The sequence below is a fragment of the Salvelinus namaycush genome, chromosome 21 (assembly GCF_016432855.1).
Source record: "Salvelinus namaycush isolate Seneca chromosome 21, SaNama_1.0, whole genome shotgun sequence".
NCBI lineage: Eukaryota > Metazoa > Chordata > Actinopteri > Salmoniformes > Salmonidae > Salvelinus > Salvelinus namaycush.
In genome coordinates this window covers 54,113,528-54,138,141 of record NC_052327.1, presented here as the reverse complement: position 1 = coordinate 54,138,141, position 24,614 = coordinate 54,113,528, and the positions used below count along the sequence as shown (strand labels likewise).

General features: G+C 42.6%; 2 protein-coding genes across 2 annotated transcripts in view; both read left to right on the top strand.

The window, feature by feature from the left end:
* LOC120065977 (pleckstrin homology domain-containing family A member 5-like) overlaps positions 1-13,742 on the top strand; it is a 233,931-nt gene extending 220,189 nt beyond the window's left edge. The window contains exons 22-24 of the mRNA XM_039017017.1: positions 9,626-9,762; positions 11,992-12,118; positions 12,735-13,742. Coding sequence (XP_038872945.1) covers positions 9,626-9,762; positions 11,992-12,107 — 253 coding nt within the window. The 3' untranslated portion in view covers positions 12,108-12,118; positions 12,735-13,742. The remainder of the gene's footprint in view (positions 1-9,625; positions 9,763-11,991; positions 12,119-12,734) is intronic.
* Positions 13,743-19,343: 5,601 nt separating this feature from the next.
* The window catches only part of LOC120066501 (zinc finger protein aebp2-like), a 67,827-nt gene continuing 62,556 nt past the window's right edge, over positions 19,344-24,614 (top strand). The window contains exon 1 of the mRNA XM_039017914.1: positions 19,344-20,026. Coding sequence (XP_038873842.1) covers positions 19,392-20,026 — 635 coding nt within the window. The 5' untranslated portion in view covers positions 19,344-19,391. The remainder of the gene's footprint in view (positions 20,027-24,614) is intronic.

Genomic DNA, 24,614 nt, shown 5'->3' with positions numbered 1-24,614 from the left:
CCACCAGCCTCCTCTGATCCGCTCATGTTACTTCCCCGTCTATGGGGTTATTCCACAACAGCAGGAGCAGAAAATATTTTTGATATCTCCGATTGTTCTGTCAATTCTCACATAGGTACTTCACTGGGAGGAAGGATGTTTCATGTGCTTTTTACATTTGTATTACAAACCATTTTTGAGAAAATCATGATGAAAGTGTCCATTTTAGGCCCTTTTTAGCCCGATTACATGCCTCCCGTAAGACTCTATGATTTGGGAACTGTACATGATCCTGACAATATATATTTCGGGCGACGGGTAGCCTAGTGGTTAGAGCGTTGGGCCAGTTACCGAAAGGTTGCTGGATCAAATCCCCGAGCTGACAAGGTAAAAATCTGTCGTTCTGCCCCTGAACAAGGCACTGTTCCCCAGTAGGTGTTCATTTGAAATGACACAACGACAAGGTTCCAGTTTAACAAAGTTTACTATACTGTCTGAACACACTACAAGGTAGCCATTCCAACTCAAGGCTAGGTCCATCAACAACAAGACTTCCTGCTGAGTCATAGCCCCGTAATAACAGAAATATAGAGATACTTAAAACATTAATCTCCCTATTTTCTTTAAAGACAAATAAAACATCAACAACATAATTAAATGTTCCAAGTATTATTCAAGTTCCTCATTACAAATGGATTGTGTGACAGTTTTTATTTGTATTACTCAAGCTGCCACGTTCCATTACTGAGAGCCTGTAGGAGCGAGAGCCTGTAGGAGCACAAGACCGGATGCTCCTTTTTTAGTCAGACAGTCAAGTCAGCAAGCTGTTCCTTTGTGGTCGACCACAGAATCCGCTGGATTCTCTGTGCTTGAATAAGTTCCTTGATGCTGCTAATCTCGAAGTCTTTTCTCTGTGACAGACTTGGTTGACTTCACAGCATCAACTAATGAGTAGTTGTCAGTGACACAAACTACAGGTAGAAAGTGCCGTTTTGTCTCACCAGTGGTAAGCTCTGAGAACAGAGTTGCAATTCCATCCGCAAGAGCAAGGGTTTCTCCAGCAAGTGTGCTTCCTACAACCCTTCTGATCCTTTTTGACTGCCAACAGATAGGTGAGAATCTTCCTCCTTCACCCATTAACACGATTAGATGTCCACCTTGTGTGCCTCCATCTGTAAGGTTCCCCAGCGAAGCATCACTGAAGACAACTAGTTTCAAAGAGTCATCTTTTCCACCATGCTGAAACTTTAATGTCACTCGTTGTGATTTCAGTTTACGAACAACTTTGTTTGCCTCATGGATGGTTTGTACAGTGGCGTGTTTTGTGTTAGATGCCAAGTTGCAACCATCAAACATTACATCAGGTCTACTCTGTCTAGCAACCCATAAAATGTATCCTATCTTTGACCTCAATTGACCAGCTTCAATTCCACATAGAGGGGAATTCCTTTGTACGGCTCTTGAAGAATCCAGGTGGATGGGTTGAAGATTCTTGATATAGCTCTCCTGTTGCATCAGTATTGTTCCATCAACTGTAATACACTCTATGCCAACATAACAAAAGTGATCGTGCTCCTCACGGCCGACCTGGAAAACAGCTTTGAGGTGTGGAATCACAGTTGTAGCAAAGGTCTGTGAGCCACCCCAGATAAAGTCATCAACATGACAGGCAAATACTCCAGTCACATTGCGGTCTTGATCAAGCCAATAGAAGACTGCAGGATCCACTTGTGACATTTTTCCACCTGTATTCAGTATTGTTGCCTTGACTTTGTTGTACCAGTAGAGTGATGCATCTGCCAGTCCATACACACACTTTTTTAGTTTCCACAGTGTTCCTTCGCTCTCAGCTTCAGGCGGAGGTCGGATGTGAATGTCCCTTGACAGCTCTGTTCCCTGCAAAAATGCAGATTTGATGTCTATGGATTTAAGTTTCCATTTTTTCTGGCAGATCACTGACGTCAGCAATCTGAGTGACTCTGAGGCGCATGTCGGTGAGTCTTCTGGGAGTTGTTTAGCAGCCAGCTCCTCTAAACCTCTAGCCACTAGACGTGCTTTAGGCACTATTCCAGTTGAGGATTCTTTAAGGGTACATAACAAAAGTGATCGTGCTTTTGTGTTGAGACACATTTTTGAGTCAATGTCTTTGACTTCCTCAAACGCTCCATTTTTCCTCCAATTATTGAGCTCATCTAGCTTAGCTGAGTCAAATGACACGTCCTTTGTTTCAAGTACATCATCATTTTGAATGTCCTTCTGTTTTTCTCGATTTTCCATTGGTTCAATTCTGATATTATCTACAAGTGACAGGTCAGATGACCTTGTTGTACCAGAAAGTGTAGCTGGTTCAGAGTACTGCAAGTTGTACCAGTTCTGGTGTTTTCCTTTGGCTTTTCCTGCTCGTCCAATGACGGTTGCTGTATGTGGAATACCACTTTCTCTGTCCATGTATTTAACAGCTTGTCCAGTTTTCAGATTGGAACAACCATGTTCTCTTAACACATGTGGCTGTTGTTGAATGTTTTCCTCATTTGAACCCTCAACAGTATTACCTGTGACATGGTTGAAGGTGTCTGCTCCATTTCCTGTTTCAGTTTCAGTGTCCATATCATTGGATGCGACATCTGGTAGGTTTGTGTCTGTTACTGTGTCCTCTTTGTCATTTTCATTAGGAGACTGATTCTCAGCAACAGCCCCTCCATCTTGTTGATCATTTACTTTCTGCAATCTTGAGTGATGCACCCTGACAATGATGCCTCCGTGCCTCACAAATATCACCACACCATCTTGACCAATGACTACTCCCGCTCCTTTCCACTCTTGACAGTCAACTTGTTTGTAGTACACTTTGTTTCCAGTTCTCGCTGCATGTCGTGCTGAAAGGTGCTGTCCCACACCCATGCACTCACACTGGTCCCTTCTAGTGCTGGTGGCTTGTCAACCAGTACAGAGGGAAGATTAGGGTTCTGCCCAACACTAGTTGCTATGGGCTGTAACTATGAACATTGTGCATTGAGTTTTTTGCCATCAAAGTCCAATCTAGGGCTGTTTTCCAGTCACATCTATTGTCTTGCTTCAGTTTCAGCATAATCTCTGAGTGTTTGATTATGTCTCTGTCATGTTCTGACCATAGTTCTTGTGTGTTTTAGTGTTGGTCAGGACGTGAGCTGGGTGGGCATGCTATGTTGTGTGTCTAGTTTGTCTGTTTCTATGTTTGGCCTAATATGGTTCTCAATCAGAGGCAGGTGTTTTGTGTTGTCTCTGATTGGGAATCATATTTAGGTGGCTTGTTTTGTGTTGGGGTTTGTGGGTGGTTGTCTTCTGTCTTTGTGTTCTGCACCAGATAGGACTGTCTCGGTTTTCACATTTGTTATTTTGTATTTTGTATAGTGTTCACGTTATCGTCTCTTTGTTTATTAAATATGTTGAACACTAGCCGCGCTGCATTTTAGTCCTCTCCTTCACCAACGGAAGAGAACCGTTACAGTTTCTCCACAAGTCCATTTCTCCATGGACTGTATGCAGCAGTTGTCTTTACTTCCATGTTGAGTTTCTCTGCCATTTCTCGTATTTCATTATTATTGAGTTCTCCTCCATTGTCACTGTACAATTTCTGGGTCGGGCCATGCACACAATACCAATGAATGAATGAGGTGCTTGACGATGTCACTGGGTTTCTTTGTATTCACAATGCTTCCAGCGCTGAAGCGTGTGAAGTGGTGGATTATGTGAAGATACCCCACACTTGGTCCAGGCTCATATAGATCTACAGCCACTGTTTCATTGTATTTGGAAGCCAGTGGCAAACCAACAGCTGGTCTGGGCTTAGGTTTACTGTATTTTTGACATGTCTCACAACTGTTAACTATCTGCTGTAGAATGGAAATACTCTCATCATCATTATTCCCTGAACTGCTGAGTCATTTCTGAAGTCTGTAAACTGTAGCATGTCCAAACTGTTTGTGAAGCTTTAACAACACTTTGTGTTTTTCCTTTGTGTTCATGTTCTCTGGGTCTGTCAGAATCTCCATGTGCTCGGTGTCAGTCAGAATCTCATTTTTACATGGACTCTGTGTGATGTCTTTGTCTAAAATGTTTACACAATAGTGGCCCGAGGTAGTAAGTTCAAGAGTCACTGGTTGTTTAAACATCACTGCCTTGTCATTTTTTATGTCTAGTACAGCCTCTGCCTTCTTGAGGGAAGCTTTGCTTAATAGTAAGGGGATATCTGTAGGGACCACCTCTGTTTCAATGTGACACTTAGTCTGACCAATTTTTGCTGGTATCTTAACTCTCTTGGTAGAATGGACAATTCTCCCATCTCCAAATTTGAAAGCTCTGTTGCTTGGTGTGTCGATCATATTTTGTACTTCTTTCATATTTAGTTCACTGACATAGCTATCAAGCCATTTTGCACCACACACTGTCCGTGTACATGCAGTATCAATCACAGCAGATCCAAAGGATTCAACTATACAGATCTCAGTATCAATCACATCAGATCCTAAGGATTCAACTATAAACATCTCAGTATCAATCACAGCAGATCCTAAGGATTCAACTATACAGATCTCAGTATCAATCACAGCAGATCCTAAGGATTCAACTATAAACAGCTCAGTATCAATCACAGCAGATCCTAAGGATTCAACTATAAAGATCTCAGTATCAATCACAGCAGATCCTAAGGATTCAACTATAAAGATCTCAGTATCAATCACAGCAGATCCTAAGGATTCAACTATACAGATCTCAGTATCAATCACAGCAGATCCTAAGGATTCAACTATACAGATCTCAGTATCAATCACAGCAGATCCTAAGGATTCAACTATAAAGATCTCAGTATCAATCACAGCAGATCCTAAGGATTCAACTATACAGATCTCAGTATCAATCACAGCAGATCCTAAGGATTCAACTATACAGATCTCAGTATCAATCACAGCAGATCCTAAGGATTCAACTATAAACATCTCAGTATCAGAAGCAGATTGGTTTGAAAACAGTGTAATGTTACACTGCTCTATCTCTGTGTTTACATTTTCCTCTGTTCGTTTAACTTGTTCATGTTTTATGAGGACAGTCTTTAACCCAGTGGTAAGTGCTTTGACAAATAGCACATGTTGATCTCCTTCCATATTTGTCCAGTGGATTTGTGCCGGGAAATGGCGCCCTCTTCTGGTTGTCTTGAGAACGTGACTTGTTGGCGCCTTTTCTCTGCTGCTCAGTGTAATATGCTGCGTCACTCACTTGCATTCCATCTGCTATTGGCGCGACAAACGACTTTTCACCCAAAATTATTTTTAGTGCCGAGTTCATTGATGCAAAACTCAGCACAGTACAAGCAGTCAAAGCCAACTGTTTCTTCCTACCATCTAGACAGACAGTATCTAGCAACTTGAGAACTAACACTGCATCTGGGAGAACCATGTCTCTACCATCCAGACAGACAGTATCTAGCAACTTGAAAGCTAACACTGCATCCAGGAGAACCATGTCTCTACCATCTAGACAGGCAGTATCTAGCAACTTGAAAGCTAACACTGCATCCGGGAGAACCATGTCTCTACCATCCAGACAGACAGTATCTAGCAACTTGAAAGCTAACACTGCATCCAGGAGAACCATGTCTCTACCATCTAGACAGGCAGTATCTAGCAACTTGAAAGCTAACACTGCATCCGGGAGAACCATGTCTCTACCATCTAGACAGGCAGTATCTAGCAACTTGAAAGCTAACACTGCATCCAGGAGAACCATGTCTCTACCATCCAGACAGACAGTATCTAGAAACTTGAAAGCTAACACTGCATCCGGGAGAACCATGTCTCTACCATCCAGACAGACAGTATCTAGCAACTTGAAAGCTAACACTGCATCCAGGAGAACCATGTCTCTACCATCTAGACAGGCAGTATCTAGCAACTTGAAAGCTAACACTGCATCCGGGAGAACCATGTCTCTACCATCTAGACAGGCAGTATCTAGCAACTTGAGAACTAACACTGCATCTGGGAGAACCATGTCTCTACCATCTAGACAGGCAGTATCTAGCAACTTGAAAGCTAACACTGCATCCGGGAGAACCATGTCTCTACCATCCAGACAGACAGTATCTAGCAACTTGAAAGCTAACACTGCATCTGGGAAAACCATGTCTCTACCATCCAGACAGACAGTATCTAGCAACTTGAAAGCTAACACTGCATCCGGGAGAACCATGTCTCTACCATCTAGACAGGCAGTATCTAGCAACTTGAAAGCTAACACTGCATCCGGGAGAACCATGTCTCTACCATCCAGACAGACAGTATCTAGCAACTTGAAAGCTAACACTGCATCTGGGAGAACCATGTCTCTACCATCCAGACAGACAGTATCTAGCAACTTGAAAGCTAACACTGCATCCGGGAGAACCATGTCTCTACCATCTAGACAGGCAGTATCTAGCAACTTGAAAGCTAACACTGCATCCAGGAGAACCATGTCTCTACCATCCAGACAGGCAGTATCTAGCAACTTGAAATCTAACACTGCAGGAGAACCATGTCTCTACCATCCAGACAGACAGTATCTAGCAACTTGAAAGCTAACACTGCATCCAGGAGAACCATGTCTCTACCATCCAGACAGACAGTATCTAGTAACTTGAAAGCTAACACTGCATCCAGGAGAACCATGTCTCTACCATCCAGACAGTCAGTATCTAGCAACTTGAAAGCTAACAACGCATCCAGGAGAACCATGTCTCTACCATCCAGACAGACAGTATCTAGTAACTTGAAAGCTAACACTGCATCCAGGAGAACCATGTCTCTACCATCCAGACAGTCAGTATCTAGTAACTTGAAAGCTAACACTGCATCCAGGAGAACCATGTCTCTACCATCCAGACAGACAGTATCTAGAAACTTGAAATCTAACACTGCATCCAGGAGAACCATGTCTCTACCATCCAGACAGACAGTATCTAGCAACTTGAAATCTAACACTGCATCCGGGAGAACCATGTCTCTACCATCTAGACAGACAGTATCTAGTAACTTGAAATCTAACACTGCATCCAGGAGAACCATGTCTCTACCATCCAGACAGGCAGTATCTAGCAACTTGAAATCTAACACTGCATCCAGGAGAACCATGTCATACTTGCGATTCCTATTGTACCTCTGTTCCAAATCAATGATGTTGTCCGTCATTGCAACCGAAATATCTCTCGTAACACTGTCAACGTGTGAATATGCCTCGTAGGCACGGTCTTTCTCTTCTTTAAGAAATACAGGATCCAGTGCTCCGATCAAAGTTCCCATCATCCTTGTTCAAATCCTCCAGGGATATTGCCAGTGCCGTATCTCTCGCTCTTCCCTCCAGCGATAATACGACCGCAAGCGCTTGCTTTTTCACGTCCAGATTAGTAACGCGTGTCCAGATTCCCAGTTCATTTTTCCAACTTTCGTACGACCTCTTCTCGTCGAAGCGAGGTGGCACATTGTAGTTATTAACCATCCTCTGCTACCAATGTTAATTTGAAATGACACAACGACAAGGTTCCAGTTTAACAAAGTTTACTATACTATATGAACACACTACAAGGTAGCCATTCCACTCCAGGCTAGGTCCATCAACATCAAGACTTCCCGCGCAGGCGCACTCCAGACTGAGTCATAGCCCCGTAATAGCAGAAATATAGGGATACTTAAAACATGAACTTAACAGTAGGCTGTCATAGCAAATAAGAATTTGTTCTTAACTGACTTGCCTAAAGGTTAAAATAAATGATGGAGTATGTCTAGATTCTAAAATATAATTATTTACATTCATTTATTCAACGTTAATATATTTTTAACATCTCAAAACACCCCTTTTTAATTTAACTTTGCTTTTTCATAGACATATTGTTTCTAACAATGTACTCTTCAAACAGGTCACATTTCTGGTACTTTTAATGATATGACCCATTTTATACATACAAATAACCAATCACAGCCCTCCTTTAGGATTGCACATTCAGCAAGTCACCAGGAGAGGGAGTTCCCTTTGAATCCATTTTCCCATTCACTGTATGTGATGCTCATAAAACAAAATCACGCCTTCATAAATAGCAGAGGGACCACTGGAATTGTGATGTACTTGTAGAGTATATTGTTCCAAACAATATATCATAAAATGAACAACATCAAAAAGAGTCATTTTATGATATTTATAATAATATGTTAAATGTTGAATATGTATCAGAATGTAGACGTACTCCATATTTCAGAGCACATTACAAGGTGTATAATGGCACCAAGATGTTGTCCGTATCATTTACAGTTCCCAGATCATAAGGTCAAAAAACAAAGGGCCTACAATTATCACTTTTATCATGATTTTCCCCAAAATTGTTTGTGATACACTACATGACCAAAAGTATGTGGACACCTGCTCGTCGAAACATCTCATTCCAAAATCATGGGCATTAATATGGAGTTGGTCCCCCCCTTTTGCTGCTATAACAGCCTCCACTCTTCTGGGAAGGCTTTCCACTGGATGTTGGAACATTGGAACATTGGGACTTACTTCTATTCAGCCACAAGAGCACTAGTGAGGTTGGGCACTGATGTTGGGGCGATTAGGCCTGGGTCGCAGTCGGCGTTCCAATTCATCCCAAAGGAGTTTGATGGGGTTATTAAGGTCAGGGCTCTGTGCATGCCAGTCAAGTTCTTCCACACCGATCTCGACAAACCATTTTTGTATGAACCTCGCTTTGTGCACGGGTGCATTGTCATGCTGAAACAGGAAAGGGACTTCCCCAAACTGTTGCCACAATGTTGGAAGCACAGAATCATCTAGAATGTCATTGTATGCTGTAGCATTAAGATTTCCCTTCACTGGAACTAAGGGGCCTGAACCATGAAAACAGCCCCAGACCATTATTCCTCCTCCACCAAACTTTACAGTTGGCACTATGCATTTGGACAGGTAGTGTTCTCCTGGCATCTGCCAAACCCAGATGGTGAAGCGTGATTCATCACTCCAGAGAATGTGTTTCCACTGATCCAGAGTCCAATGGCCGTGAGCTTTACGTGAAATTGCCACATTCTACGTTCTAAATGTCAGATATTGGATTTATAAAACATACTTTTTTTGTCTCCTGTCCTGGGGTAATTGTGTTTCGTGCAAATGCAATATATTTCTGTGTCCTGTCACTCCAATATGCAGAATGTGCTCTCCCCTGATGTGCTGAGCCCTGAGGAGGAAGCTGAGGAGGAAGCTGAGGAGGCCACAGTGTGTCTTAACCCTAACATCTCTCTCTCTCGCTCTGTGTGTTTCTCCTGTGTCTCTCTCTCTCTCTCTGTCTCTCCTGTCTCTCTCTCTCTGTGTCTCTCCTGTCTCTCTCTTTCTCTCTCTCTCGCTCTCTGTGTCTTTCCTGTTTCTCTCTCTGTGTCTCTTCCATCTCTCTCTCTCTCTCTCTCTCTCGCTCTGTCTCTCTCTCGCTCTGTCTCTCTCTCTCTCTCGCTCTGTGTGTTTCTCCTGTGTCTCTCTCTCTCTCTGTGTCTCTCTCTCTCTCTCTCTCGCTCTGTCTCTGTCTCTCTCTCTGTCTCTCTCTCTCTGTCTCTCTCTCTGTCTGTCTCTCTGTCTCTCTCTCTGTCTGTCTCTCCAGTATGCAGAATGTTCTCTCTCCTCCTGGTCCAGAGAAGGAGGCTGAGGAGGAGGCCACAGCTCAGGATCAGGAGAAAATGATCAACATATCCTATGAACTGGCTGCTGAGGCCTCCAAACGCAGCAAGCTGGTGGCAGGTACAGTACAACACAGTATAACGGTACAGAACAGGATAACATAGAACATCTCCTATGACCACTAGCCATCCTCCGCCCAGCACCCTGCCCTGAACCTCAATCATTGTCGCTAGCCAGCTACCACCCGGTAACTCTACCATGCTCCTTTGAGGCTGCTGCCTTATGTACATAGACATGGAATCACTGGTCACTTTAATAATGTTTACATGCTGTTTTACCCACTTCATATGTATATACTGTATTCGGGTCAACATATATATATAAATATACATGTATTTGAGATTCTTCAAAGTAGCCACCCTTTGCCTTGATGACAGCTTTGCCCACTCTTGGCATTCTCTCAACCAGCTTAGCCTGGAATGCTTTTCCAACAGTCTTGAAGGAGTTCCCATATATGCTGAGCACTTATTGGCTGCTTTTCCTTCACTCTGCAGTCCAACTCATCCCAAACCATCCCAATTGGGTTGAGGTCGGGTGATTGTGGAGGCCAGGTCATCTGATGCAGCACTCCATCACTCTCCTTCTTGGTCAAATAGCCCTTACACAGCCTGGAGGTGTGGTGGTTCATTGTTCTGTTGAAAAACAAATGATAGTCCCACTAAGTGCAAAGCAGATGGGATGGTGTATCACTGCAGAATGCTGTGGTAGCCATGCTGGTTAAGTGTGCCTTAAATTCTAAAAAAAAATCGCAGACAGTGTCACCAGCAAAGCACCATCACACCTCCTCCTCCATGCTTCACAGTGGGAACCACACATGCAGAGATCAACTCTGCGTCTCACAAAAACACAGAGGTTAGAACCAAAAATCTCAAATTTGAACTCATCAGACCAAAGGACAGATTTCCACCGGTCTAATATCCATTGCTCATGTTTCTTGCCCCAAGCAAGTCTCTTCTTATTTGGGTCCTTTAGTCGTGTTTTCTTTGCAGCAATTCGATTCACACAGTCTCCTCTGAACAGTTGATGTTGAGATGTGTCTGTTACTTGAACTCTGTGAAGCATTTATTTGGTCTGCAATCTGAGGCTAGTAACTCTAATGAACGTATCCTCTGCAGCAGAGGTAACTCTGGGTCTTCCTTTCCTGTGGCGGTCCTCATGAGAGCCAGTTTCATCATAGCGCTTGATGGGTTTTTGCGACTGCACTTGAAGAAACGTTAAAAGTTCTTGAAATTTTCCGCATTGACTGACCTTCATGTCTTAAAGTAATGATGGACTGTCGTTTCTCTTTGCTTATTTGAGCTGTTCTTGCCATAATATGGACTTAGTCTTTTACCAAATAGTGCTATCTTCTGTATACCACCCCTACCTTGTCACAACGGAACTGATTGGCTCAAACGCATTAAGAAGGAAAGAAAATCCACAAATTAACTTTTAACAAGGCACACCTGTTAATAATTGAAACGCATTCCAGGTGACTACCTGAAGCTGGTTGAGAGAATGCCAAGAGTGTGCAAAGCTGTCATCAAGGCAAAGGGTGGCTACTTTGAAGAATCTCAAATATAACATATATTTAGATTTGTTTAACACTTTTTTGGTGATTACATGATTCTATATGTGTTATTTCATAGTTTTGATGTCTTCACTATTATTCTACAATGTAGATTCTACAATGTAGAATAATATGTGTATGTGACCAATGACATTTGATTTTGAGCTGGTTGCCGAGGCCTCCAGACACAACGTAGAACAGGATGGCAGAATAAAAACACAGCTTAGTAATTTGTCCAGTTTTGGTTCATAATATGCAATCAATTCATGCTGCTTATGTGACTTCATATTTTCTTCAACTAATGTTCTATGCCACAGGATAGAACATAGATTTGTTCACAAGCTTAACATGACATGACATTTATTTGATTTACCTCATTGATTTGCTTTACTTGTTTTGTCATCCACTCATTTTACATTTTTTTAAAGAATGAAATAAGTAATGTAAACAACTTGTTTGTTTTTCCGCTGTGTGTGTGTGTGCACGTCTTGTGTCTGTACGTGGTGTGTGTGTGTGTGACCATGTACGTGGTGTGTGTGTGTGCACGTCTTGTGTCTGTACGTGGTGTGTGTGTGTGTGTGACCATGTACGTGGTGTGTGTGTGTGCACGTCTTGTGTCTGTACGTGGTGTGTGTGTGTGACCATGTACGTGGTGTGTGTGTGTGCACGTCTTGTGTCTGTACGTGGTGTGTGTGTGTGTGTGACCATGTACTTGGTGTGTGTGTGTGTGTGGTTTGCAGTGCGCAGCTTGTCATCCTCCTCACCTCCTCCTGAGCCCCAACCCTCCTCATCTCCACCTCCTAACACACAGCCACCCCCCCAGCTCACTGATGGCTCCCACTTCATCTGTGTCTAGTAGTAGCAGCAGTAAGTGTGTGTAGGAACGCCCGTAAGAGACTCCTCTCTGTTCAGTCTCTCCTCTGTTCAGTCTCTCCTCTGTTCAGTCTCTCCTCTCTGTTCAGTCTCTCCTCTCTGTTCAGTCTCTCCTCTCTGTTCAGTCTCTCCTCTGTTCAGTCTCTCCTCTCTGTTCAGTCTCTCCTCTCTGTTCAGTCTCTCCTCTCTGTTCAGTCTCTCCTCTGTTCAGTCTCTCCTCTCTGTTCAGTCTCTCCTCTCTGTTCAGTCTCTCCTCTGTTCAGTCTCTCCTCTCTGTTCAGTCTCTCCTCTCTGTTCAGTCTCTCCTCTCTGTTCAGTCTCTCCTCTGTTCAGTCTCTCCTCTCTGTTCAGTCTCTCCTCTCTGTTCAGTCTCTCCTCTCTGTTCAGTCTCTCCTCTCTGTTCAGTCTCTCCTCTGTTCAGTTTCTCCTCTCTGTTCAGTCTCTCCTCTCTGTTCAGTCTCAAGCTCACTACATTTTTGACAGAAAACTCAGGCCTGTAAACTCAATGTTTCCAGTTGCTCTTCCTCTCTCGTTCTCTCTCCATCTCCCTCTCTCTTCCTCGCTCTCTGTCTCCTTTTTTAATAATCTCTTTCTTTCCCTCTCTTTTTAGCCCTGGCCTCAATGAAGACCTACACGTGAGAAGACCTCTACCCTAGGACATGACACAACCAGCACAAAACCCAACAAACTGGACTGACTGACAGACTGATGGGCCCGTTAGACCACGCTGTTCAATCTATACCTTACTACAGTATGACATCACATCCTCCTGTGCCATGACGTCAATTCATGTTCCCTTTAACATCACCACCACTTTCCCCTCTTCTCCCCCCTCACCTACTATCCATGTAATCACATTTGATCTTTGCAACAATGAGACAATAGTAAGGCATCGATACTGTTGCTTTTAGAATATAATTAGTTCCATTGCCGTTATTTCTCTAGTTTGTAGTTGGAGTTGATTGTGATTGAATATTGTCTGATGGTTAGGGTGTGTTCAGAGCATAAGGCCTGTATCCTGCTGTGATGACTCCTTCCTTCCCTTGGGGAAAAGACTGGCACGTGTTCCTTTACACACAGACACAGTGATGACAGTAACGTTTTCACCCTTCAACAGTTCCACTGTTCAGCTTGGTTTTATAACTATTTTTAGTTCATTTAATTTTTTGGAAGAAAAAAATATATTTTTTAGTTCACAACACTGCATATTTTAGTAATTCAAATCCAGTGTACAAAACCATTTCTGTTTTATATGTCTAAATATACAAGAGACAAATATAGTTGATTTATAGATTTGAAGAACGTGCCACTTTATTGTTGCAGAGGAGGATGGATGAGATTTGTAATCTTTTTTCTGGTTGGTTGTAATTATATTTATACGTCGGATCTTCTGCAGTTCCCCTTCTGCACCCGAATGGCATCGTATTCCCTATGTAGTACACTACTTTGTATCAGGGCCTATAGGACTCTGGTCAAAAGGAGTGCACTACTTTGTATCAGGGCCTATAGGACTCTGTTCAAAGGGAGTGCACTACTTTGTATCAGGGCCTATAGGACTCTGGTCAAAAGGAGTGCACTACTTTGTATCAGGGCCTATAGGACTCTGGTCAAAAGGAGTGCACTACTTTGTATCAGGGCCTATAGGACTCTGGTCAAAGGGAGTGCACTACTTTGTATCAGGGCCTATAGGACTCTGGTCAAAAGGAGTGCACTACTTTGTATCAGGGCCTATAGAACTCTGGTCAAAAGGAGTGCACTACTTTGTATCAGGGCCTATAGGACTCTGGTCAAAAGGAGTGCACTACTTTGTATCAGGGCCTATAGGACTCTGGTCAAAAGGAGTGCACTACTTTGTATCAGGGCCTATAGGACTCTGGTCAAAAGGAGTGCACTACTTTGTATCAGGGCCTATAGGACTCTGGTCAAAAGGAGTACACTACTTTGTATCAGGGCCTATAGGACTCTGGTCAAAAGGAGTGCACTACTTTGTATCAGGGCCTATAGGACTCTGGTCAAAAGGAGTGCACTACTTTGTATCAGGGCCTATAGGACTCTGGTCAAAAGGAGTGCACTACTTTGTATCAGGGCCTATAGGACTCTGGTCAAAAGGAGTACACTACTTTGTATCAGGGCCTATAGGACTCTGGTCAAAAGGAGTGCACTACTTTGTATCAGGGCCTATAGGACTCTGGTCAAAAGGAGTGCACTACTTTGTATCAGGGCCTATAGGACTCTGGTCAAAAGGAGTGCACTACTTTGTATCAGGGCCTATAGGACTCTGGTCAAAAGGAGTGCACTACTTTGTATCAGGGCCTATAGGACTCTGGTCAAAAGGAGTGCACTACTTTGTATCAGGGCCTATAGGACTCTGGTCAAAAGGAGTGCACTACTTTGTATCAGGGCCTATAGGACTCTGGTCAAAAGGAGTGCACTACTTTGTATCAGGACCTATAGGACTCTGGTCAAAAGGAGTGCACTACTTTGTATCAGGGCCTATAGGACTCTGGTCAAAAGGAGTGCACTACTTTGTATCAGGGCCTATAGGACTCTGGTCAAAAGGAGTGCACTACTTTGTATCAGGGCCTATAGGACTCTGGTCAAAAGGAGTGCACTACTTTGTATCAGGGCCTATAGGACTCTGGTCAAAAGGAGTGCACTACTTTGTATCAGGGCCTATAGGACTCTGGTCAAAAGGAGTGCACTACTTTGTATCAGGGCCTATAGGACTCTGGTCAAAAGGAGTGCACTACTTTGTATCAGGGCCTATAGGACTCTGGTCAAAAGGAGTGCACTACTTTGTATCAGGGCCTATAGGACTCTGGTCAAAAGGAGTGCACTACTTTGTATCAGGGCCTATAGGACTCTGGTCAAAAGGAGTGCACTACTTTGTATCAGGGCCTATAGGACTCTGGTCAAAAGGAGTGCACTACTTTGTATCAGGACCTATAGGACTCTGGTCAAAAGGAGTGCACTACGTAGTAAGGAACAGGGTGCCGTTCCGGACGCAAACCCTGTCGCACTGTTGTTGCCGACACGTGAATGTTTTGGCTTTTAAAAAAAAAAAAAAAAAGAGATGCTTCGTTTTAGTTTTTCTATTGCTGAGAAGAGAAGAGATATATTTAAAAATGTTTTCAGACCGAGGTTTGGTTTTTAGAAGTCTATTTTACGACTAGTTGGTTTTGAGGTGTCCTGGGAACAGAAAGACAAAGGGATAGGATAGCACATGTAAAGAGCAATAAGCAGATGGTTTTGTTTAAGGCTGTCTCCCAAATGGCACCCTGCTTCCTATCAAGTGCCCTACTTTTGACCACATCTCCTATGGGCCATGGCACCCTATTCCCTAAATAGCCCTTTGGTCCCTGGTTAAAAGTAGTACACTATATAGGGAAAATGGTGTCATTAGGGACACAAAATAGTTTTAGTGTACAAACTGTAATTACCAAAATTAAGTTCTTTGTGTATATAGTGTACGGTACGCATTGTGTGTTTATCGGGGGTTGGAACCGGTTCAGGGAACAGAACAGAAAACTGGAAAAGAACAACATTTTTCGAGGGAACGAGAACCGAGAACGAAAGTGATCTATTCTGTTCCGGAACAGAACCATTATTTTAAAAGCATGGGAACCGGTTAATAAAATAATTTTATGTTCAGGGCATTTTTTTCCATTCCCACAAAAAAAAGCGCAACAAAGCACCTACTGTATGCAAAGCCCTCACCTGTCACTCAGAAACGTATTCCAGTGTCTGTCTTCCTGCCAACTGAAAATATTTGCCGGTGTGTAGGCTCTGCCCTTCCCCCTCCCTCCAAAGCATAATCTTCATCTTTTTTTTTTTTTAACAATTTTATCGATTTTACGGAGTTACAGTTCACATAAGGAAATCAGTCAATGTAAATAAATTCATTAGGCCCTACCTAAATCTGGATTTCACATGACTGGGAATAAAGATATATATTTTTTTCTTCTCCCCAGCACAAGGTGCACCTGTGTAATGATCATGCTGTTTAATCAGCTTCTTGATATGCCACACCTGTCAGGTGAATGGATTATCTTGGCAAAGGATAAATGCTCACTAACAGGGATGTAAACCAATTTGTGCACAAAATATGAGAGAAATACGTTTTTTTGTGAGTATGGACATTTTCGGGTACTTTTATTTCAGTTCATGAAACATGGGACCAACACTTTACATGTTGCGTTTATATTTTTGTTCAGTGTACATTCTGTAGCAGGCCTGCTCCATAGCAAGCTCCTCTATCCATTGGTGAAGTAATTTAATGTTGAGCTCAATGAAAAAAAATACATTTTGATTTCAGAGGTTTAAAAAGGAACGATATAAAACGTAACTTTTTGGGGTTCGAACCGGTTGAGAACTTTATTTTACTGGTCGGAACAGTGGAAAGGAACGGGAAAAGATAATGGTTCTGTTCAGAACGAACGATTGGAAAATAATTTAGGTTCCAACCCTCTGGTATAAACTGTACCGCGGTACATTGTGTATTAGTGCTGAGCGATTAGTGCTTTTTGAGGTTGGTTCGGTTAGATTATATGGGGGGGACAAATCCGTTTTGGATTTCACTTTCGATAATTTTTTTAGACATCAAAATGCACTATGCATTATTATGTGGATTGAATCCTGTAACAACACAGAATATAACAATGAATAAAAGTCCCATGATGTTAGTGACTGCCCATTACTGCTCATCACTTATTAACCATCATTTATTCACATTACTTTAATAAAATATTTAAATTGTTGTGTTTATTACATTAGTTTTATTTGAAGACTTTATTATTTCATTCCAAGTCGTCATCTCATCTCTATAGCGCTGCTGTTGTCTGTTGTCTGACAACATCACCATTTTTGTAGTTCTTAAAAGTAAATAAGGCATACTTAATAAAATAAAAAAGTAGAATAGTTTTCCCGTTTCAGGACCTCCTATGCTCTTGCGTGGGCACCAAAGCATGTTATGGGTCTAATCATATAACTACATATAGAATCCCCTTTTAATTCAATAGGATCTCTGTGGGCCTAGTCGTAAAGACTTTTAAAATGTATTACCTTTTTACTGTGGCATAAACACAACCAGTCATGATAGTTTTTTAAAATTGGATTCGTCTAACAGTCACTTCAAAGGACTACTTTACTAGGCTACTTGTGTAAGTTCATCCACTCGCAACATATTTCCACCCCCCCCCCCCCCCCCCCCCCAAACAGGTGAATGGAAAGAGACTTCTGTTGCCGACTGTAATTAGGCCAAGAATTTATGCGGCCACTGCTGTCCGCTCGCTTCTCTGTGTCGGCCACGCATCTCTGCCTTGGCAAAATTCCTGTGTTCTTGTCAAACCGCATTGCATTTTGGAGTGGAGTATACTACCCGTTTTCAAGTCTCATTTACACATTTTTTCATGCCTCTGATGTAATGATAAATAGTGGTGTGATAGCGTTTTAATTATTGTGATAGGCTCATGTTTTACCGGTACTGCATACCCACACTATTTGTTTTGCTGGGACGTCGTACCGGACCGTACCACCTTACTTTCACCCCTGCTTTTATGACTACTGAATAAACAACTATCAATCACTTAGATTATTTATTTTCAGGTAAAGATACGTCGCAAAGCAACTGTTTTCTAATCCCTCTCTGTGTCTGCTCCACACAGACTGGACAAGTAGGCGGGCGCGCAATGGATTATGGTCATTGTAGTTAATTACCACGTTTTCTGCACTAAACTATAGAATATTGGCCTGTTGGAAACTACAACTCCCTACTACAGTACATCGCACAGGTCGGACATGAGCTGGTCTATCTCTAGAGAAACTGCATAGAGCTCACAGGGGGGGGATGAAGATTAAAAAAAAAAAAAAATGGAATTCAAATAATTGAACCGACGTCAGTCAATTAGTAAAAAAATTAAAATTAAAAAAAAACTTACATTTTGGTTAATCGCTCAGCACTTGTGTATATACTGTACCACAGTACTGTAGTACGCAGTACAGAGAGAAGAGGATTGGACTGTGTAGGATAATACATCCATAACAGGCTACTACTACATTATATTTAGAGTTGATGATATTACAATATTTATATCCCATTTGTTTTATATGATGTTAAATAAATGTCATTGTTCTTACACATTGATGTGTGGGTGTGGTGATTGTAAAGAGTGGAATGACTGGATGCTACTCCATATTAGAAACTAGCAAATATGGTTTTATTGACAATGAGCATAGTATTTCCTCATCCCAAAATACTTTATATTGGCTCCTAATTGTTGCTGTTAATAAAGTTGTGGGTTGAATATATCCTGCCTAAGTGCTTTTCATGGAGTTATATTCACTTTGTGGGTTTCCAGGTTTATTGAGAAAGAAAAAACGACAGTATTCATAAAAATAAAATAATTCCAGCACACTGGTGATCGAGAATGTTCCACATACATCTGAATGAATCTCTCACCAACTCTGATGATCTGGGTAAAATTATGTATTTTTGAACGGGTACTAGGTTCTGGGATTTTCATGATATGAGATTATTATAGGTCGCAAATGTAATCGCAAAAGGAATACATTTCCGTGAGACAAATGTCGGTTATTGTGTAGTTGACATCTGTAGAATGATAACGCCAGAGGTCCAAAGGAAATCCCTGTTCATAACTAAAGCAGTAGCACTGCCATGTGGTCACAGAGTAAACCACTGATCTGTACTGGCAGGCTGCATTGTAACCATTTGCAATTGTAACAGTTCCCATCAGACATACATTGTTCAATAGGCCGTGTGGGTTCATCGGGGATCACCCCATTGGCTCTAATCCAGTTTAGATTTGATTTAAACGAGATCATTTTAGGATTCTGAGTGGCGCAGCGGTCTAATGAACTGCATCTCAGTGCTAGAGGTGTCACCTACAGACCCGGGTTACGATCTCGGGCTGTATCACAACCGGCTGTGATCGGGAGTCCCATAGAGCGGCGCACAGTTGGCCCAGCGTTGTCCGGGTTGGGGGAGGGTTTGACCGGGGTAGGTTGTCATTGTAAATAAGAATTTGTTCTTAAACTGATTTGCCTAGTTAAATAAAGGTGAACAAAAATATATAGTGGTTTGCAAACCCGTGATTTCTCCAACACGTGGAACGCTTCAGTGAGTGAAATACGTTGTTAATATTTTCCCCGCCCCGCAACGCTTCTGTCCAATGTGTACACCGCTCCAGTTGTGGGACATGACGCCGCGCAGGACACACGTAGTGAAAATATCCATTGGTGTTCAGTAAAAATGGCTACCGCTTCTTCTGAATTGCAAGCTCCCGCATTGAGCGAGGAAAACAGTGAAACGCTTACAGAAAAGACCAAGGAGGAAAAGCAACCGGACACCGATACAGATGAACCGAGTGTTAGCAGCGTAGACGCACTGCTGAACATGGAAGTAAGGGTAGCGGAATGCGGGCAAGACGGAGAAGAAGGGGACGTGAAACATGCTGCGGAGGCGGTGGTGGTGACAGCGGCGACAACAGTCGCAGCAGCAACAGGGGTCGCAGATGATGATGATGATGATGATGAAGAAAAGACGGTGGGATGCAAACTTGTTCAAACAGATGAGAATTGCTCGGACTCTACGAAACAGAGTAGCCTAGTGGACGGTGGTGAGACTAGCGAGACAGTTAAAGATACGGTGAAGGAAATAGAAAGTAAACCAGAAGAACAACGAGAGGAGAGCCAGTCGCCTGTTACAGTCAGTGACTGTGTGGTAAAAAGCAAAGTCCGTGACGATGCTCCGGAGCCCGGGGAGGAGAAAACAAGCACCAGAGGTGGGGACCTCGAGGAGCTTGCGGTGGAAGACAAGCGGAGGGCCAGCGTAGAGATGTCATCCTCGGACGGAGAGCCGCTCAGCCGGATGGATTCAGAGGACAGGTTGGTACTTGGTAAACTATACAATTTCAAGATAAATGTTTGGAACACGGTGTTAATTTGTTTCATTTCCCCCAGGCTCACAAACAAATACGTTCACAGGAATACTGACACAGTGTCTGCAGTTGAGGCTACAATTTTTCCAATAATTAGTTGCTGGTGCTTTCATCAGCGCAGCTACGTTGTTGCCATGCAGATGTGATGCCCGCCTTCCCGCTGCTGCGCCACAATCATATCCTGAAGGGATTTGTGAAGCATATGCGGAGTGTAGGCTACAAAACATTAGTAACACCTGCTCTTTCCACGACATAGACTGACCAGGTGAAGTCAGGGGAAAGCTTTTATCCCTTATTGAGACATGTTAAATAAGGATTGTTAAGCCTTGAGACAGTTGAGACGTGGATTGTATATGTGTTACATTCAGAGGGTGAACGGACAAGACAAAATATTTAAGTACCTTTGAACGGAGTATGGTAATAGGTGCCAGACTGAACGGAGTATGGTAGTAGGTGCCAGACTGAACGGAGTATGGTAATAGGTGCCAGACTGAACGGAGTATGGTAATAGGTGCCAGACTGAACGGAGTATGGTAGTAGGTGCCAGACTGAACGGAGTATGGTAATAGGTGCCAGACTGAACGGAGTATGGTAATAGGTGCCAGACTGAACGGAGTATGGTAGTAGGTGCCAGACTGAACGGAGTATGGTAGTAGGTGCCAGACTGAACGGAGTATGGTAATAGGTGCCAGACTGAACGAAGTATGGTAATAGGTGCCAGACTGAACGGAGTATGGTAGTAGGTGCCAGACTGAACGGAGTATGGTAGTAGGTGCCAGACTGAACGGAGTATGGTAATAGGTGCCAGACTGAACGGAGTATGGTAATAGGTGCCAGATTGAACGAAGTATGGTAATAGGTGCCAGACTGAACGAAGTATGGTAGTAGGTGCCAGACTGAACGGAGTATGGTAGTAGGTGCCAGACTGAACGGAGTATGGTAATAGGTGCCAGACTGAACGGAGTATGGTAATAGGTGCCAGACTGAACGGAGTATGGTAGTAGGTGCCAGACTGAACGGAGTATGGTAGTAGGTGCCAGACTGAACGGAGTATGGTAATAGGTGCCAGACTGAACGAAGTATGGTAATAGGTGCCAGACTGAACGGAGTATGGTAGTAGGTGCCAGACTGAACGGAGTATGGTAGTAGGTGCCAGACTGAACGGAGTATGGTAATAGGTGCCAGACTGAACGGAGTATGGTAATAGGTGCCAGACTGAACGGAGTATGGTAGTAGGTGCCAGACTGAACGGAGTATGGTAGTAGGTGCCAGACTGAACGGAGTATGGTAATAGGTGCCAGACGCACCAGTTTGAGTGTGTCAAAAACTGCAACACTGCTGGGTTTGTCAATGTCAACAGTTTCCCATGTTTGTTTATCAAGAATGGTGCACCATCCAAAGGACCAGTGGTTGAAAACTGGTCATTGATGAAAGAGGACAAAGGAGACTGACATGAATTGTGCAGAGCAACAGACGGGCTACATTTAGTCAACTGACAGTCCAGTACAACATTGTTTAATACATTTGATTTTTTATTTCACCTTTATTTAACCAGGTAGGCTAGTGGAGAACAAGTTCTCATTTACAACTGCGACCTGGCCAAGATAAAGCAAAGCAGTGCGACACAAACAACAACACAGAGTTACACGTGGAATAAACAAACGTACAATCAATAATACAGTAGAAAAATAATAGTGTGCAAATGGCGTGAGGAGGTAAGGCAATAAATAGGCCATAGTAGCGAAGTAATTACAATTTAGCAAATTACCACTGGAGTGATAGATGAGCAGATGGTGATGTTCAAGTAGAGATACTGGAGTGACAGATGAGCAGATGGTGATGTGCAAGTAGAGATACTGGAGTGACAGATGAGCAGATGGTGATGTGCAAGTAGAGATACTGGAGTGACAGATGAGCAGATGGTGATGTGCAAGTAGAGATACTGGAGTGACAGATGAGCAGATGGTGATGTTCAAGTAGAGATACTGGAGTGCAAAAGAGGAGAAAAGTTGGTGCCCAAAGACCCATAAAAGAATGTACAACTCGCCGTACCTTGACACCGTACCTTGACACCGTAGACACTAGAGGTCGACCGATTAATTAGGGCCGATTTCAAGTTTTCATAACAATCGGTAATCTGCCTTTTTGGATGCCGATTACATTGCGATCCACGAGGAAACTGCGTGGCAGGCTGACCACCTGTTACACGAGTGCAGCATCAAAAGGAGCCAAGGTGAGTTGCTAGCTAACATTCAACTTATCTTATAAAAAAAACAATCAATCTTCACATAATCACTAGTTAACTACACATGATTAATATTACTAGTTTAACTAGCTTGTCCTGCGTTGCATATAATCAATGCGGTGCCTGTTAATTTATCATCGAATCAGTCTACTTCAACTTCGCCAAACGGGTGATGATTTAACAAAAGCGCATTCGCGGAAAAAAAGCACATTTGTTGCACGAATGTACTTAACCATAAACATCAATGCCTGTCTTAAAATCAATACACAGAAGTATATATTTTTAGTTACAATAAGTGCATGTTAGCAGGCAATATTAACTAGGGAAATTGTGTCACTTCTCTTGCGTTCTGTGCAAGCAGAGTCGGTATATGCAACAGTTTGGGCCGCCTGGCTCTGTGTTTCTTCCTAACAAAGACCATAATTATTTTGCCAGAATTTTACATAATTATGACATAACATTGAAGGTTGTGCAATATAACAGGAATATTTAGACTGATGGAGGCCACTCGTTAGATAAAATACAGAACGGTTCCGTATTTCACTGAAATAATAAACATTTTGTTTTCGAAATGATAGTTTCCGGATTCGACCATATTAATGACCAAAGGCTCGTATTTCTGTGTGTTATTATATTATAATTAAGTCTATGATTTGATATGTGATAGAGCAGTCTGACTGAGCGATGGTAGGCAGCAGCAGGCTCGTAAGCATTCATTCAAACAGCACTTTCCTGCATTTGGCAGCAGCTCTTTGCTGTGCTTCAAGCAGTGAGCTGTTTATGACTTCAAGCCTATCAACTCCCGAGATTAGGCTGGCAATACAATAGTGCCTATAAGAACATCCAATAGTCAAAGGTATATGAAATACAAATGGTATAGAGAGAAATAGTCCTATAATTCCTATAATAACTACAACCTAAAACATCTTACCTGGGAATATTGAAGACTCATGTTAAAAGGAAACACCAGCTTTCATATGTTCTCATGTTCTGAGCAAGGAACTTAAACGTTAGCTTTTTTACATGGCACATATTCCACTTTTACTTTCTTCTCCAACACTTTGTTTTTGCATTATTTAAACCAAATAGAACATGTTTCATTATTTATGAGACTAAATCGATTTTTTTAATGTATTATATTAAGTTAAAATAAAAGTGTTCATTGTTCATTCAATATTGTTGTAATTGTCATTATTACAAATATATATATAAAAATCGGCTTTTTTTTGGTCCTCCAATAATTGGTATCTGCTTTTTTTTGTCCTCCAATAATTGGTATCGGCGTTGAAAAATCCTAATCGGTCTACCTCTAGTAGACGCCGTACCTTGACGCGAATGGGGTACGGCAGCCGAAGACCTTACACACTTCCACTCGTTTCAGATGAAACATCAAAACTGTGGTTGCAGTGGGAACAAAAACACTGGAGAAATGGAAAACCATTGTCTGGTCTGATGAGTCCTGGTTCCTGCTGATTGGAGGACTAGGGTATGGCCGCGTGTCAACATTGCAGGGTGGTGGGGGTGTGTTTTCACGACACATTGGGGCACTGATAAAAGTCGAGCAACGTTTGAATGCCACAGGAAGTCTGAACATCATCGCCAATCAGGTACATCCCTTCATGACAGTGGATTTGTTTTTCAGACAGATAAAGCCCCAGGGCACAAGGCTAGGATTGTCCAGGAATGGTTCCACAAAACATGATAGTGACTTCAGCTTATTGCAGTGACCTGCCCAGTCACCAGATCTGTGGGATGAGATGGAACAAGCTATTCGGAGTAGAGATCTACAACCAGCCAACTTGACACAACTGTGGGAAGCGATGGAGACAACCCAGCGTTATGCTTTCGACACCTTGTAGAGTCCATGACCCCGGCGACTTGAGGCTGTTCTGAGGGCCAAAGGGCGGTGCAACTCAATATTTGGAAGGTGTTCCTAATGTTTTGTACACTCAGTGTATCTGCAGGTCTTTATAAACCGGTAATGCATACCTCATTTAGCCTGTAGTTTTTGACTTTTGATTGAAACAAATATGTGCACTTTCATCTTGTAAATATCAACTGTGCCTCTGTTCCATTCACTCAGGCTGGAAGTATGTTTGACTTGACAGTTGCATTTGAATCATGTGTCAGAATGTGTGTCTTAAAACCCCCTGAAATGGTACGAGGAGCCAATTAGCAGCAGTAACGGCAGGTGACACACACAGGAAGTCTGTCCAAGTACAATCAGGCTTCCTGACTTTACATAGGCTGCTTTAGACAGGCAGCCCACTTCTTTTGACCAATCAGATCA